Genomic DNA, 17,790 nt, shown 5'->3' on the forward strand with positions numbered 1-17,790 from the left:
TTTATCTGAATTTAGAAGCAGCAAATTAGAGGCCATCCAGGCCTTTATGTCTTTAAGACATTCCTGCATGTGTGTCATCTAGCTTCATGGATAGATAAAGCTGGGTATCATCTGCATAGCAATTAAAATGAATATATGTCTTCCAATAATACTGCCTAAGGGAAGCATGTATAATATAACTAGAATTGGTCCCTACACAGAACTCTGTGGAACTTCATAATTAACCTTAGTGTGTGAAGAAGACTGCCCATTTATTTGAACAAATTGAAGTCTATCAAATGATTCAAACCACTGCAGCCCAGCTTTAATCTCTATATCATCCTCTAATCTTTGTAATAAAACGTGTGGTCAGCAGAATCAAACACTGCAATGAGGTCTAGCAGACAAGCATAGAGGTCATAAGAAGATCATTTCCAACCTTCACTGATGCTGTTTCTGTACTGTGATGAATTCTGAAGCCTGACTGAAACTCTTCAAATAAACCGTTCCTCTGCAGATGATCAGTTAGCTGTTTAACAACTACTCTTTCAAGAATCTTTGAGAGAAAAGGAAGGTTGGAGATTGGCCTATAATTAGCTAAGACAGCTGGGTCAAGTGATGGCTTTTTAAGTAGCGGTTTAATTACAGCCACCTTAAAAACCTGTGGTTTGTAGCTAATTAATAGAGATAGATTGATTGTATTTAAGATCAAAACATTAATTAATGGTAGGACTTCTTTGTCCTACCATTATTATGTGTTGTCCAAGACACAACATGTGTCATCATTATTTCCAGAAAGTGCACAACTATGTTTGATTTGAGACAACACAATACTGTCAAAACTGACACACTGCACAATTAGCATCGAGGTTAACTGGACAAAACCAGCAAGACAGGTAAGATAATGGACATCCTGCAGCCTCTAAGCAAATGTGCTATTAAATGCTGAGGGTGAAATATTTGTAATGTGTTGGTGAAAAACCAGCAGCACTATGGGCTCTGATTTGTCATTTTCTGGGTTGGGGAACAGAAAATCCCACAGTGGTACTCAGTGGCTTTCCACGAAACATCTTTGTCAGTGACAATCGTGTTGAATTTTCTAATTATGTTTTACAGTTTCTCAGTTTGTTTTTTTGTTCCCAATTCAGTTTAGTGTCAGCTAGTTTAAGAAAAACAAACCAAAAAGAAAAAGAACAGCAATGGACTCAGCTAATCGCAGGAAAGAAGATCCATTCCTCCGACTGCCTAAATCTAGTGAGTACAAAATGTACAACATAAAGTGTATCAACAGAAATATCCATAATGAGACTGTGATAGTTGTTAGTTCTCCTGACTGTTGATACAGCAGAGTGTGCTATATTTGTGGTCTGAACACATTCCCTCACCAGCCCGTACTTCATTAGCTCTTGTGTTGGTGCTTATCAAATGTATGAGGGTAAAGTGAACAGATTTTGGCTAACTTACCTGGAAAGAGAAGAAATGGTGAAAAATGCACTGAACTGAAACATTACTAAAATGAAATAACACTGACAATGCGCACACATACACTGACACCACAATACAGTGAATAACTACATAATTTGTGCTTTTGGGCTGTTTTTCCTTCTTCCATTCCACAGATATCAAGATGCTTTAAAATCTAGTTACAGATATTTGAAACCTTTAATATTTGCTAACTGTATAAAGGTGTAATTATTTACACTGTAAATGCTGTTTATAATTTTGTGACTGATGTGTAATTTTTAATGTTGTTTTAGTTATTTCTGCTTTCTTACTTCTTTACATTTCTCAGGGAACTGTGGACGAGGTTGTTCTTTAAATGCTACAACACATGTAGACTTACAAACGCAAGTATGTTCTTACATGGTCTGTATATAAATGATGGATGTAGTCATCCATTAGTTTGAGTACTGCTTTTTAAAGCCTTAAGTTGACTAGTTTGGCTGTTTCCATCTAGGTTTCTCGAAACCAAATGTCAAATCAAGAGCTGGAGCTCACAGAGAAACTGAGCACACTGCACTGCACACACACAGCAGCAAGTCAGTGGTAACAAAGTAGCCTGTTTTGTTTATTTTAATCCAGTTAACAGATAAATCAGATTTATCAGATAAAGCCTGATAGTAGTGATTAGCATTTATTGAAGTTCGAGGTTGGCTTAGTTGCCCACAATTAGCAATTTAATGAATGAAATTCCTTGTTGAAGAAATCCAAATGAAACTTGAAGGCAGCCTGAACTTCTCAGTGACATTTCAGCAGAGTGCATCTCCATGTGAGTTGTGTATTTAGGAAGTGAAACACTGTTTTTCAGGAGATGACAGACTAAAGCCAAAACTCCTTCTTTTGTCACTGCTGAGTGGTCACTACACTTAGTGCCAAATGCTGCTACCAATGGCCACAACTGGAAGTCGACCCCTATATTTTACTGATTGTTTATTATATCGTTGCAAATAAATAGACACATAAAGCACAAATAACAAACTATCCATCACCACATGTATTATTCACAACAAAAGGGAAAAAAAAGGAGACCTCATGAACAGTACACATCTCATAAACACAAAAAACATTCTCGTCATCACATCTGAACCTTATCAGGAGAAAAGATAACTAGAAGATGGTTATTTAATGTAAGAAATATTCATCAAAAATATATTATTTAAATAGATAATAGCAATTAATGAATGCCATTTTAAGTCCTCCATATCCAGATCGCTGCCCCATTCAAAAGCCCAAAAAAACCCAAAAAAACCCCAAAAAAAACCAACCAATCTTAAATCATTTTTAATTCATGATAAAGGAGTAAAATGCCACCTTTTAGAAGTTGGAAGCATAAAATATTTTTCATTGAAAATGTGCTTTAAAAGATAATTTTATATCACATTGGGTGGTTTACTCTGTAACAGTTGGGGTAATGGCTGTCAAATCAAAGAAGAAAAATGACAATATTCAAGTAAAGTGCAGTACTGTTACCTCAAACTAGTACTTCATACTCTAAAATATGCCACATATTTACACAAATATGAAAGAGGAAAATAATTAAATCCACAAAATTCAATTTAGGTTTTTTTTTTATTTACTAAGTCTTGAATCAGCTGTTTACAATATTAGTTACAGTCACTGATCAACTGCTTTAATTTTTGTTTGAATGACAGGAATAGAAGGAAAAAAAAAAGAAACATTTCCATCTAGTGGCCAACATTGACAAGTGCAAGGGAAGAATCGCAGACGCAGTATTCTGTTTAAATGAGACGAGGTGGAACAGCCTTAGTTTAATGAAATATCCCTTTAATGACTTCCGTTATGTAGAAGAAGAAATAGCTCACAAAAACAAATATTTAATTCTATTTACCAATATATGTGACTGCAAAACTTTACAAATATGTATATAAGGATATATATTCGTAATTGAGAAAAATACACTATTTTGCAAAGAGAAAGGATCACGATTTTCAAAGGGACAGCACTGGCAGTACAAATACATGTCATAAAATATGTTCACATTGGGGTGGGACTCGATTTAAAAAAAAAATCGAATTAATTAGAAGCTTTGTAATTAATTAATCGAAATTAATCGCATTTTAATCACATTTCAATATTTGACATGAGAAATATTTAAGTTTGGTTGATGAATGAATCAATATACATAAGGTTAAACTTCAAAATTGTTTATTTTCCCACCAGTCTACTACACAGACAATCAAAGGACAGAAGTGCTCCTGTGATAACTTTAATTTCAGGAGTTTGCTTAAGCATCATAACTGGATAGTTTTATTCAACATTAATAGTTGTAAATTAATCATTCTCTCAGCTGTATTCCTTGACGTTGAAATGTGTCATGCTTGTTTTAACAGCTTATTTTCAATAAAAGACTTAAAATTAAACCACAAAAAGGAGAAAAAGTTCGTTCTCCGTTTAACCAGCTGCTTTTACACAGCTGTGCTTCGCACTCACGTTGTTTGGCGACATGAGCTACGCAGAGGTGACGACAGGCGACGCTGATATGAAGGCTAGCCGCTCACTTCCTCCCTTTGCGGTCTCCGTGGGCTGCAAAGGACGTGGGCCGCAAAGGACGTGGGCCGGGTCCTTCGAACGATGCAGCCCCTGAATTTGGACATTGTGCGTCGATATAATCTGTATGCCTGGAACTCGTGCACTGAGAAACGTTCCACGCTGCAAATTGCGATTAAAATGCGTTAAAATTTTTAATTCGTTAATTTCCCCGTAATTAATTAATCAAAATTAACGCGTCCCACCCCTAGTTCACATTAAAATGTATTTTCTTTAACATTTCAATGCTGAGGAGATTGCTGAATGTTGACCACCGTAAAACAGAATTTGGATAACCAAGGAACGCATCCTGTAATCTGAGACACACTAACAGTTAAAGTGTCACCGTTGGCTTTTGTACAAGCAGACAAAACCACATGTGTAGTGTCCTATTATGTTAGCCATTTGCTTCAAGGTCTGAGGATCTATATAAAACGTATCACTGAGATTATAGAGACGGTTCCACTATGAAGGCAACTCCATTGAGGAAGACCACAAAGATCGACACAACAAAAAAACCCCTAAAACCACAGTTGGAGATAACGGGTGTCACAACGATGGTTATCAATTTGCTCTGATGATGATAAAATGGTGATTAAAGATCTATACAGAACATGAAAACATAACAGTAAAATCCAACACTGCTGCAAATAAAAAAAAGAGATTGATGCTGCAGAAAATCATTAATCTGGTGTCTTAACCCACAGAGCCGTAAAATAAACATTTTAATTCAAGTTATCTCGCTGGGTCTGCTTTCAGGGCTGCTGTTTATTCCTGTGTTAATGGCCACACATTAGAACTGTGGAACTGGTTCTATTTAAACATGAGATGTTTAGTTTGTCAGCAGATCAAAGTGAATTTAATGTTAGTGATTGAACAGCTGTTCTTGGTGTGTTCAGCGTCAGACCGACCTCGAAGCAGATTAGAGACAAGTTCAACAACATTTATAGATTTCCTTCATCACCAAATTAATAAACACACAGTTTTGTGACAATGAGACGCTCAGTTTGCAGTTCATTCAGTGGCTTGGGGGTGTATTTGCTGCAGTCAACAGATGACTATTTGACTTGCAGTGATGGCATTAAAATACCTTAACCCAGCACACAGAAAACTGGTCTGTTTACAATCAAATCATTAATTTGGTTAAGCAAGCAAGCAAGAAAGTTTACACTGCAATGAATATTCATTTGATCCACGGAGTTTCAAATAACTACAGGATCAATCAAAAAAAGACGGGGGGGAAAAAAAAGACAGTATTAAAATATTTGGTGGGGACTAACCAGATTTATAAGTGATTATTTCTCCCAGAGTTTAACTCATGTCTACTCAAGACCTTCGGGTAGGGAAGATCGTCATTTTTTTTAAGACCAACATTCAGTAGAGTTTAAAAAGGCCAACACTGCTTCATCACACTTACATTCTGATCCAGCTTTGACTGGTGGGATATGGATGAAAGTCTTTATAGAAATTATGTAAGTAGAAATAAAAGCATTTACTACAGATCTGCATCTCCAACGTGGAGAATAAATCACTCATTTAAGTCACTGCAAGTGCCTTTGTTTTGACGGGAAGTTACTCAGCAGTGTAACTCATGCATTTGACCTTTATGGTACTGCCACAGTATTAAGCCTTTTGACAGAATGTTTGAGGATACAAAAGTTCAAAAATCATACTGTTTTGTTTCTGACATGCCTCATTACAATGCCTGCATGTACAAACCTCACCATAAAAGGGATGGGAACTAGTTACGGTGGAAAAAGGTTTACCATTCCCTAAAAGCAACAACTTGACATCCCAGACTGACAATCAGGCCTCCTGCTGATCTGATCCTGCTTGAAAACTTGTACATTCTTTATTCTATGGAAGTATTCTGTCCATCAGTCTGTGGGTCATGGCTCTGAATGCAACTAAGACAAGATTGGCTTTAGCGTATTAATGCAATTAACAAACCAGCTTGGTCACTGCGTGCGCACACACACACACACACACACACAGTTACAAAACAGTAAGGTGTGCTTGAGTCAAAGAAAAAAATAAAATAAAAACACCAAACGTAAAACAAAACCAAGCACGCTCCTTTTCAAGGCTTTGCCTGCAAGTCCAGCATCGCCCACGATCCAAAAAAATTTCAGTGGCAGAGAAACAGTCACGAGGAATGACTTTGTCTGGCTCAACCCGCAAAGGTTTGACTGCTGATAATGGATCCGTTTTGGAAAGGAGAGAACCTCTATTGCAGAACCCCAGGAGACAGCAGACAGGTGGGTGAAGGGGGAGTAGGTAGATGGACGGACAGGAAGCCAGAGACATACAGGACCAGCTGGTGGACAGATGGAGTCACTGTCACTGGATGACCTCAAAGTAGTGCAAGATGGCCATGATGTGCTGTGGCATGAACACATAGCCGGTGTATAGGACCATACCGGCCACAGAGATCAGCAGAGAGTCTGAAGATAAGAGGTTAAGGAGGAACTTCTGAAGACACTCTGGCTTTACTACAAACTTAAACAACAATCAGTAGCTGTTAATCTGCTTCAAATCCTTTCACAAAAGCCAGCAAACATTGCCTGCTAATGAACACAGCCTGGCAGGAAGTTGGAGCGTTGGGCACCGAGAGGTCAGTGACCCATTTTGCTGGTTTGTGAATAGAAAAGATGTCAATACAACCCCAGAAAAATGTTAATTCGCTTTTCTAACCTCATATCAGGTCTAAAAGAAAGTAGCAGCTCTGGCTAAAGTTTGGACACAGTCTCAGATCATCAGGACGTGCTTTCACCAACTGCTTTTGAAGAATTCTGACACTTCAGGAAGCAGCGGGGAAAAATATTTAAACTATTTTGAAATCTATACACAGAATCAGCTGCAGTAAGGTTCAGCCTAAACGCATGCACTACAGCGACCATGCTAATGTAAATAGGAATGCAGCCTGTTGCTAAAAAGTGTCTGCTACTGAATTTTCACCTATCACTTTGCACTGCTGAAAGCATGCTCAAATATCTTCATGTGCCATCACTGTTGAAATTCCTTGCTGATAGCCATCATGGCAGGTTACTACTGCAGCTGAACGACAGCACACAAAGACAAAATGCAGAATGCTCTGATTTATATCTGCTGTTTTCTACAGGAGGCAGCGTCCAGTGGAAGGGAAGGACACACCTTTTGGAACCCAGGGGGTCTACTCCCTGCTGGCTGTTAAACAGAGAGGAAGCTTTAAGCACTTCAGCACAGCCAATTTTCAGAACCTAAAGCTATGGGCACCTAGCATAGAGTCTATGCTAGCAACCAAACCTCAGCTAGAAAGCAACGCATGAGTTAAAGGCTTTACATGTGCACGGGGCTCGAGTTGGATGAGCGCTTAGGTTGGATGAATGTTTAGGTCGGATGAATGTTTGACAGGCTGCACTTCAGTCAGAAAGTAATAACTCACATGGCATTGGTACAAAAAAGCATATATAAACTCTTATTATCCTATTTATCTCTGAATAAACAAAGGCTAAATAAATAAAACATGTATGAAAGTTGACATTAACAGACTTCATAGGAAAAACTGTACCTGACAATTAGTGTGCTGACAAGAAAAATTAGCAACTATTTTAAGATTTGCAAACAAATGTCTAAAAGCTTCAGCTTCTTCAAATGGATAAACCGCTGCTTTTTATTATCTTACATGATGGAAGATTACATTTTGGGCTCACGATGGAACACAAGGCAAAGAGGACTATGAATAAAACAATGCTTATTTTAGCGTCCTTTAGCTGTAAATGCTGCACAACAGAATTTTAACCCATGACAGGGTGTTTTGCAATGAAATCGGCCCTGGTGGTGGTGGTGATGGGGGCGGTCACAGCTGAGCCACTGCAATCAATTTGCTTCTCTATAGACTTGTACCCCTGAACTTCTATCAAATAAAATATTTTCTGGTCACCAACTTGGGAATTTTCATATAAAGACAATTATTGATGTTTTCCAACTGTCATTAACATATTCTTTTCTAAGAGAAAATGAACAACTTTGTTTGTGGCTCAGTACTTTTATTTATTAATCCGTCTCAGCCTTTCAATACTGAGAAAAATATATATTCCTATTACATGCAGCTCTATAAGTCTTTTTGATGGGATGCAGGCTGACAAAGAGCGGCAACACACACTAACACACCTGACCCTCGTGGGAAGATTGCATGCACCCCGACAGTGACGCCAACTGTATGAAGACAATACATCACAAAATGTGATACTGACGGCTTCCTGCACCGACACAGAACAAAGTACAGCCATAAAACCCATCATCACACAGTACACTTCAGTTCTTACTAACCACCATCTCCTATAGTTGACATCGCTGAGTTTAACATGCTATGTTTTAACATAAACTTACAATCAAGGTCATATGTAGCATGTACTCACTAGTACTCGGCAAACACCTGAATGACTCTGAAGCTAGCTTAGCCGCCGCCCTACAAGTCAGCCAACCACATCTTGAATGCGTTTTTTATGTGAAAGCAAAAGGTACACAATACTAGAACAAAGTCTGAGACATTTTTAAAATTATTAATATAAGATATTTAACACTGCATTAAATCGTGGCTGTGACCGCAAATAGATTTCTTTATGTCAAATATGTTATGACCTAGGAAGTGGACGGGATTTTGAGTTCTACTTAAATTTTCATCCGTTTATAGCTAAATCACAGGTTAAAAACATAACTCGTAGACAAAGACTGTAAGCTGTTTCTATAATGTTGCGAATAATCTGGGTTTCAACGGGGGGGGAAGGCCGACCGGTAGATGTCTGTATGCTGAATTTGTCATAAACAACCGCTCAGGTGTTGAATGACTTTACTGGTACACACAAAACAACTTAAGCTACGTTTACTTTTATGAAAAGTTAGCGCTGCCAGTGTGAGATCTGGGTTAGTCAGGCTGCCCTTCTAGCTAAAGTTAGCACATTAGCTCGCTGGCACATCTTGTCAGAAGCCCCTTGAACACGGAAAAAGGATACTGAACACCGTCCTCTCCCAGGGTTCCAACATGTACAAGGCTGTTACCAGAAGATATTGGTAGTAAAACCAGGATAACTGCTTCCAACACTCTCCAAGAGCCATGGTCCTAACTTTTAAAAACAACTTAGTCCCTTCCTCACGGTTCTTGCCCTCGGTACGTGTTTCGTGGTATTTTCCGGTAGCGTGACGTTTAATCACGTTCTACCTTGCGGTTATTACGTAGAGCAGGGTGTTCCAACTTCCGAATTTCAAAATAAAAGTCAAGAGCAACTTATAACGAGAAAAGACCACTGTATTTGTACTGCCCATTTCATGTAATGCATTAAGAGTCTTTCTACTAAAAGTATATTTTAAGAATAATAACTCCATCCATCAATCCATTCTCTTCTGCTTATCCATTTCAGAGTCCCTGGGGGGGCTGTCATGGTACACCCTGTACAGCAGGGATCCTCAAATCCAGGCCTGGAGGGCCGGTGTCCTGCAGATTTTAGATGTGTGTCTGCTTCAGCACACCTGAGTCAAATATAGAAGTCATTAGCAGGACTCTGGAGAACTTGACTGCATACTGAGGAGGTAATTCAGCTATTTGATTCAGGTGTGTTGGATCAGGGACACATCTAAAACCTGCAGGACACCGGCCCTCGAGGCCTGGATTTGAGGATCCCTGCTGTACAGGTTACCAGCCTGTCGCAGGGCTAACACAGATACAGACAACCATTCACACCTATGGCAATTTAGAATCACCAATTAACCTAACCCCAGTAAGTGCACGTCTTTGGCCTGTGGGAGGACACCGGAGTACCAGGAGAAAACCAACGCAGGCACGGGGAGAACATACAAACTCCACACAGAAAGGCTTTAAATATTGTATTGCTTTAAATGAGTGCTCATCTCTTGATGTTGTAGATTTTACACCCACCCGGAGTGTAAGGCCTCCTATTTCCGTATGTGGACTTCACATCAGCCTTTCAATATGATTGTTCCACAGAACCTGGTGCACAAACTGTTCACACATGGACTGGACTCCTCCCTCTGCAACTGGGTCCTGGACTTCCTGACAAACAGGCTGCAATCTGTGAGGATCCACGATGTCTCTTCCTCCCCATCATCCTCAGCACTCACTCCCCCCTGGGCTGTGTGCTGAGCCCTCTTTGTTCACCCTGCTCAGCATAACACCCTGGCTGTCATATTGTGAAGTTTGCAGATAAAGAGCAGTGGTTGGATGCATCACTAACAACGATGAGTCCGGCTACAGGTAGGAGGTGGAACACCTGGAGGGTTGGTGCAGAGAGAACAATCTCTGCATCAATGTGACAAAAACAAAGGAGACGATCATGAACTTCAGAAGAGTCAGACACCCCCTCATCCCCCTGCACACTGGAGGATCTGCACTGGAAGTGGTCCCTAGTTACAGGTACTTAGGCATACACCTGGGTAACGACCTCACCTTGGGCAACAACACTTCCAGTCTGGTCAGGAAGGCACACCAGCGCCTCTACCTCCTCAGGACGCTGAGGCATGCCGGACTCGGAAGCTCAGTCCTCCTCTCATTTTACAGATGTGTGGTGGAGGGCGTACTGGGCTCCTGCATCACTGTGTGGTATGGAAGCTGATCTGCAGCAGAGAAGAAAGCTCTGCAGAGGATGGTGAAGGTTGCACAGAGGACTGTTGGAGTCAGCTTCTCCACTACCCCAGACATTTACACCTCCAGGTGCAGGAAAAGGGCCACCTGCATCCTGAAGGACACCCTTTTTGTTCTCCTCCCCTCAGACAGGAGGCTGAGGAGCATCAAGAGCAGGACCACCAGACTGAGGAACAGCTTCTTCCCTAAAGACTGCTGAACTCTGGTGGGGCTGTGTAGGTGCACTGCTCTTGCACAACTCTGCATGTATTCAAGCTGCTGCCATGGCACCACGGGTCTCTACCATCACTACACATCCTAAATTGCAATGCCATATACATTTTTTAGTATTTAATAATACATATATTTTGTACATGTATATTTATGTGTGTGTCGATAAAAAGGCATGCATACATGTATATATTTTCTTTATATTGTTACTTATATTTATTTTAAATTACTTGGAGCTGTCATAACTATTACATGGGCAACATTGGGACCTGAGGACAGAATTCTGTTCCACTGCATGCAAATGACAAAGTATCCTTGAATTGTCCTTCCATTAAACGTAGTATATCTTATCCCCGTGTGCTGTGCCACTTCATTTAAAGCAGACTGAGTCAATCCCAAAACCCAAACACCCCGGTGGCCCAAATACTCACTTGAGCACTAAATGAGGATTATTCCATCAGCGAAAATAATCCCAAACAAAATAACAACAAAAGAATTTGCTTAAGAAGTACGGGATATTTATGAAACCAGTAAAATACCAATTAAACTTCAGGAAACTATACTACATTCATGTCAGCTGTGTACAGCTGAAGCAGACAGAGCAGTGTCCCTATTCCTACAACTTTGGCAATTATTCACTATTAATAACAGTTTAAAAACATCTTACGACGCATGACTGGGTGAGCCGAATTAAACGTCTCCAAAGAGAAATACCAATCAAGGTTTATAAGGGATTTAGAAGTCAGACATCAAATACACCATCCCACTAGATTAACCCTGTTTTTTGTCAGTCATTGAGTGAGTACCTTTTGTTTCTATTAAGTAAAAGTGACCTTGAGCTTGACCCCATAGACAATCCCAACCTTGCTTTGGTCATAAAGCCTTCTACCCATGAAGTGCGGTAAAGTGTTGGGTGAATGGTTCTTGAGTTATGGACGCCGCCTGCCAGGGGTGTTCAAATAACTATGTCTTGTCTTTTGACAGCTATATAAAAAGAAAAATAATGCAGCATTTAAAAGGTTACAGATAATTATGTTCTTTGTATTGTTATAATAATAATAATTAAAAGAAACACAAAACCAACAAATATAAAAGTTTTAGAAGTCTTAACTTTCAGTGTCAGTGTGTTTTACGCTAAATTATTTAAGGCCAGATATTATTTGGCAAGCCAAATGAGCAAAAAAAAAAAAAAATTTAAAAAAGCAGCAATGGGAGCAGAAAGTTCTGTTGGTGCTCTACTAACAGTGTGCCAAAACACACACTAAGACACAGGCAGTTTATTTCAATAATGACCAGCATTCTACCAAGAGCTGTGTAAATCACTGGTCAAAAACATGCAGGCATGATGAGTGTGCAAGTAATCTACTAACAAAAACAATATAGCAAAAGTACAGGTCTTATCATGTGCTCGTTTATGGAAACAGCATGTAATTCAGATCAGTGAGGGGCAGCTGAAGGAGCATCAGTATGTTCTGACATAAGGCAGGCGGGAGCTTAGTGTGCAGGATTTATTTAGAGGAGAAATCTCTATTTAACTGACCTGAAACCTTAATAAATCAAGTTTGTGTGACCGATTTAAATTTTCTACTCTGAAATTAACTCCTCAAATTACACATACTATATGAAGAGCCACAAGAATAGCTGTGTCCACGCCTTTCAGTCACAAATTCCCGACAGCAGCCTTTTAACACCAAATAAGGGTGTTGTGCGGGCGCCGACAGCAAACCAGGCCCTTCAAGTTTTACAGACACCAGCAGTTTTGAAATAAGGGCAACTTCTTCTGCAGGTGGCAACTTTTCTAATCCAGAAATGGAAACAGCGTGCTTAAAGTGTTTATGAGATAAACCTCATCATGTGAGTTTTTACATGCCGACTGATCGTAGAAGGAATTCTCCATCTCACCTGGGAAGGAAAAAAAAAAAAAAAGCAGCAAACACGTGCCGTAAACAACACTGACAACTTATCACACGCAAGGTGATCTTATTTGCAAAAACACAGACATTTACACATCCTGCAAATGCAGAACAACAACAGCATTCATTTAAAGTGATGAGCACAAATCCAGTACTCTCCACTCCCCTTTAGCTCTGCTCCTGTGTGCATTTTTGAAATAAAGATACTGATTTGAGCCATGAGGCGTGACGCCAGAGAGACCTAAGATTAAAAAAAAAAAGAAAAAAGAAACGTCCGGCTCAGAGCTCGTTCAGTCCTTGTCAGCAGTGGCTGGCCAGGATGTTGAAGAAGTGGTAAACCTCATCTTTATCGAACACGGCCACCTCAGTGGAGCACTCAGAGCACTGCACCGGGTGGTACACCTCATCAGCGTCCATCCCCGCTGCCGCTGGTTTGGAAGTCTCATCCACAGGTGTTTCTGTTTTCTGTCCCCGCTTCCTCTTCTTGTTCCTCTTGTTCTTCTCCTGCTGGTTTTTGTAACGCAGCACCTCCTCTCTCTTGACCGTACAGTTCATCACAAACATTGCTCGGTACTGTGTGCGGTACTTCTCATGCCTGAATGGACACAACCGAGACACGTCATTATAGGCTTAACTTACAAAATCTCTACAAACCACTGAACAGTTCTCACTGAACAGAGATAACTTGCAATCAGTTCAAATTCTTGTTTATTCTTTATTTTATTTTAAATAACTGATGCAAAATATGAAATGTTAGACCTATGGGCAATTTAGAGTGACCAATTAACCTAACCCCAGTAAGTGCATGTCTTTGGAATGTGGGAGGAAACCAGAGTACCCGGAGGAAACCCACGCAAGCACGGGGAGAACATGCAAACTCCACACAGAGAGAGGGAGAGGCCTGGGCCAAGGTGGAATCAAACCCAGACCTTCCAGATGTTATTCTAACTGTGAGGCAGCAGTGCTAACCACTGCACCACTGTGCTGCCAAGTGAATAACTGATTAGTCAGAAATACCTCATTTTTATTCATTTTTCAAAAGCCAAATATTCAATCATTCCAGCTTCTCAAATGTGACGACTAGCTTTGGTGTCTGAAAAGTAAAGCCAATCTGGCTTTACTTTAACTTGAATTCTTTCTTGTGGCCAGCAGGGGGCAGGACCTGGAGTTGCAAAAAGACTTCCAGTCCTGTGACGTATATGGAAAAATGGGTTTCAGTTTACATTCTCTCTGTCCTCAGTAAACACTTTCCTGATGAATTTATGGCTTTAATAGCTAATTTAAAGTCTTATTGAATACAACATGATGTTGTACTGTTGGACTGAATGTCTATCAGTCATTACATTACAAAGCATGTTTTAGTGTAGTACAAACTCTCAGGCCATTCTCAGAAATGGGATATATAACACCACTCCATCATCAAACCACTGATGGCTTTGTGTCATTCATTCTTTTACGGCTTTTTTAAGATAAACCAAGATCGTGACAGGAGCAGCTCTCCGGTCTCTGCTAACATTAGGCCGACACCTTAAACTGCAGCTGGGTTAAGGCAGGGGTCCACATCTTAAAGGGAACTGTTCTGAAAACCTGTGATGGAGCCTCACCTCTGACAGTCCAGGCAGAGTGTCGTCATGCAGGCGGGACAGTTAAGAACAGCATCGCTGTTCGGTAAACCTTGAGGTTGGCGACGCTTCGATTGGAAAGCTGCAGCGGGCCCTTTTCTGCAGGTGTACCTGCACAGGAAGGTAAGAGGCTGGATGAGTCTCTAGAAAGAAAAAAAAAAATCTGGTACCATCAGTTTGAGAAAGCTTAAGACAATCAGCAGTACTCTTTCCTCCTGGCGTCAACCCAGGCCTGGTCCCTGTCATCCTGGTGGGGGTCATACAGCAGCTCGTCATTGGTCGGAATGACCCGCTGTTTCCACCTCCGGCTTGTGGAGCTGCCTACAGAAGAAATTTTAATAACATTTACAAATTCAATGTCCTGCTGTAAATATATTATGTCATGGAAACATGTATTTAAAGCATAATGGCATCTTGATCATTCTTGTTAATGACAGCAGGAAAACTCTTACTCGGTGTGCTGTCCTCATCTGAGTCATCAGAGTCGAAATAAACCTCATCATACATCCGTGGGTTAGAAAGTCCAGGATCACCTCCTCCTCCTCCTCCTCCTCTTGACGTCTCTACTGGAGAAGAAATACACATATGCTACACACAAGCTGTTTCTACAGAGAGGGTCTGTCTCACAAAGCAGGATAAGTTACTTAGCTAACTGAATGATTAAACTTGGCTTTTTCTTAAATCAATACAACAGTGGGTAATTCACACAGATACCTGCTACTGAGTGCTGACTAACAGAATTACTAAAATATTAAAATTTCACTCACCAAAACATGAACCATAAATTTATTAGACAGGATGCATCACACAGCAGGCTCGATTATTTGTAAATGCTCCCAAAGACAGCAGCACAACACTGTCAGCCTAGCTCAGTGAACAGAAATAGTCAGATGAAGCCTTGCAGACAGTTTTTGGCTATAGCTGCCTGTGCCAGCATCCTCATATCAGTCAAATCAGCCATATCTCTAAATGTCAACCTTTATTAAAGTGTAAAAAGGTGAGTTAAAAAAAAATTCACCCTCCCCAGTACACTTGTTATAAAGAGGGAAATTAATTATTGAGACCACAACGGCTTCTTGTTGCAGGGTGTAAACGTGCTTTTTTTTAATGCTGTAAACTTGGGGTTTATCTACAGGTTACACATCACAGCAAAGTAATTCCAGATATATTACTATGAAAATACAAACCCTAGCAGCTGAGTGTTACCTGCTGCTGGTGCCCAGTTTCCCTCCATGGTCCTGATGGTGGAGCTGAGCTCTGCCTCCATCTCTTTTTCAAATTCATCTCCGCTGGACGACTCGCTCTCCCCAGTTAGATACTCCCTGATCAGCTTCTTTTTCTGTTCCGGAGTCCCGTTCAGTAGCACGTCCAGCTCATCCTCCGAACTGAAACACAGAGAAGGAGATCAGGAAAATGCAAAGACTCCCAAATGCAAGAAGGTAAGCAACTGGAGTAACAATTCATGTCATTCTGCATGTGGGTCACTGTAATGTTTTATCATATTGTGGAATCATTTAGTATTTGATTGACCAAATAATCAAGCAATTAACTGAGAAACCCATCAATCAATGCTAAAACTGTTGTTTTAGAAAAACCTCAAAATCAAAATGAGCCATCTGTACTCACTAAATCTAGTGTTATACTTAATTGTTGCTTAATTGCACGCTTCAGATTCTCAGAAATTTCTTTTTAAGTCTTGAAATTTTGAGTGGACACAGCAAGACCACTTATAAATTCATAATTATAACTTTTTTATTTTCTCAAATTTGTTGACATAAGAATAAATCCAGAAAAGCATTGGCTAATTAGGACAATAGTCTACACTCATGTATTTTATTTCCTTATCATCCTGTAGTTAACATAGCACAAAAAGTAAGGAAATTTCTGTTTGGTCAATTATTTCTTTGTTGTAACAATGCTTCTTAGTGATTAATCTAATCCCTCTGGAAAGCCTGTTCATTTCCCCTTAAATGGTGCCACATTGAGGGTGGTGGTGGGGTGGGGTGTTGAGCAGCAGAGTTGAAGATGTGGACATGAAAAAAAAAAAAAAAAAAAGCCTAATCACCTCTGCCAATACCAAATGGCATATTCTGCAGATAGATTTTGACATGAGAGTGTCAATCCCATAGCTCCACAGTCTGGGACCAAACTTGATAGAGTGATGACCACGCTCATCCCCACAGAGTAGGGTTTATCAGAGACTACTTCCAGACTTTGGGAATAGAGAGGATGGAATGGCCTACCTCCAGTCCTGACCTCAACCCCACTGAACACTTGTGGGATCACCTTGGATATTCGTGCCACAGTGACCAACACAACCACTCTGGCTGATTTGCGACAAATGCTGATTGAAGAATGGGATGCCATCCCACAGCAGTGTGTGACCAAGCTGGTGACCAGCATGAGAGAGGAGGTGCCAGGCTGTTGTAGCTGTGTATGGTTCTTCCACATGCTACTTAGGTCCCTGTTTGTTGACTGGATAAATTGTTAAATTGCCAATATGTCTTGTTTCTTCAAACTTCAACCATACAATCTAATAAACGACACCAAACAAGAGTCAATAACAGAATAAGCTGTTTGGCACTGGCAGAGAAGATTTGGCAACTCTGCTGCACGACCCACAATGGCACCATTTAAGGGGAAATAAACAGGCTTTCCAACGGTATAAGATTTATTGCCAAGGAGCATTGTTAAATAATCGACCAAACACAAGTTTCCTCATTTGTTTTGTGCTTATTTATAGAGTTATAAACACGCACCGGGTTTCTATAAACATAATTAAACAGTAACAGCTGTGTAACATCTTACACAGCACAGTCTAATAAATTCACGGCAAAAACAAGCAGCTCAGCCCTTAGCACTCTCCGTGCGTTCCAGTTTGTTTACATGTTAGCTTCCAGCCGGCTGTCTGCAATTTAGCCTCACGGAGCGAAAGCTACGCCGTCTATAAAACAACCCGTACCTGCTGGCAGCTCGCTCTTCGTCGCTCGGTTCTTCGATCTCATACGACTCAAACTCTTGTGATTTACTCAACTTATTCATTTTAAATGTTTGTCGAGCTTCTGTTCCAACAGCATGAGAGCTGGTAAGCTAGCAACAAATGGCTTCTTCCGGTTCTACTTTTTCCTTTGTGTTTAATGGCGCTTTGTAAGCGCGCACTGAGGCGCATGACCGCCCCTAGCGGACTGGAGTGTGGGACAGCCTCTGATAGAAGACTAAAGCCAAAGGAGAAAAACCCTCCAGATTCTCTTCAGTGTTTTTAAAACTTCATGATGTTGTAATGTTGTATAGTTTCCTTGTTGTTCTATGCCTGATAATGAAAGTCATTTCTTTTATTCCTAACTTAGTGACTAAAGTGTCTGTGTAAATTCTCAGTCATCCA

General features: G+C 40.3%; 2 protein-coding genes across 3 annotated transcripts; both read right to left on the reverse strand.

Moving 5' to 3' along the window:
• Positions 1 to 3,878: 3,878 nt before the first annotated feature.
• sptssa (serine palmitoyltransferase, small subunit A) lies at positions 3,879 to 9,215 on the reverse strand. Its single transcript, XM_030718324.1, has 2 exons — positions 9,021 to 9,215; positions 3,879 to 6,470 (listed from the first exon to the last, which is right to left on the reverse strand). The coding sequence occupies exons 1-2, from the start codon at positions 9,121 to 9,123 to the stop codon at positions 6,367 to 6,369; spliced, it is 207 nt and encodes a 68-aa protein (XP_030574184.1). The 5' UTR covers positions 9,124 to 9,215; the 3' UTR covers positions 3,879 to 6,366.
• Positions 9,216 to 12,135: 2,920 nt separating this feature from the next.
• Positions 12,136 to 17,522, reverse strand: eapp (e2f-associated phosphoprotein). 2 transcript variants are annotated; one of them, XM_030718322.1, is made up of 6 exons: positions 17,371 to 17,522; positions 15,615 to 15,793; positions 14,861 to 14,971; positions 14,615 to 14,729; positions 14,391 to 14,519; positions 12,136 to 13,381 (listed from the first exon to the last, which is right to left on the reverse strand). In XM_030718322.1, exons 1-6 carry the CDS (start codon positions 17,448 to 17,450, stop codon positions 13,087 to 13,089), a joined length of 909 nt encoding a protein of 302 aa, XP_030574182.1. In that variant the 5' UTR covers positions 17,451 to 17,522; the 3' UTR covers positions 12,136 to 13,086. The 2 variants fall into 2 exon arrangements, with proteins under 2 accessions (XP_030574182.1, XP_030574181.1); XM_030718321.1 differs by having other exon boundaries at positions 14,861 to 14,974.
• Between the last annotated feature and the right edge of the window lie 268 nt (positions 17,523 to 17,790).

This window comes from Archocentrus centrarchus, chromosome 22 (genome assembly GCF_007364275.1).
Source record: "Archocentrus centrarchus isolate MPI-CPG fArcCen1 chromosome 22, fArcCen1, whole genome shotgun sequence".
Taxonomy (NCBI): Eukaryota; Metazoa; Chordata; class Actinopteri; order Cichliformes; family Cichlidae; genus Archocentrus; species Archocentrus centrarchus.

Bases quoted from the DNA above. Each gene is read 5' to 3' on its own strand.
- sptssa (XM_030718324.1), bottom strand. From the start codon at position 9,123: ATGGCTCTTGGAGAGTGTTGGAAGCAGTTATCCTGGTTTTACTACCAA. The intron at 6,471-9,020 runs GTATCCTTTTTC...TCTTATCTTCAG, and splicing joins CTGGGAGAGGACGGTGTTCA to ACTCTCTGCTGATCTCTGTG.
- eapp (XM_030718321.1), bottom strand. From the start codon at position 17,450: ATGAATAAGTTGAGTAAATCACAAGAGTTTGAGTCGTATGAGATCGAA. The intron at 14,730-14,860 runs GTAAGAGTTTTC...TTTCTTCTGTAG, and splicing joins AGATGAGGACAGCACACCGA to GCAGCTCCACAAGCCGGAGG. The intron at 14,520-14,614 runs GTACTGCTGATT...CTTCCTGTGCAG, and splicing joins GTTGACGCCAGGAGGAAAGA to GTACACCTGCAGAAAAGGGC.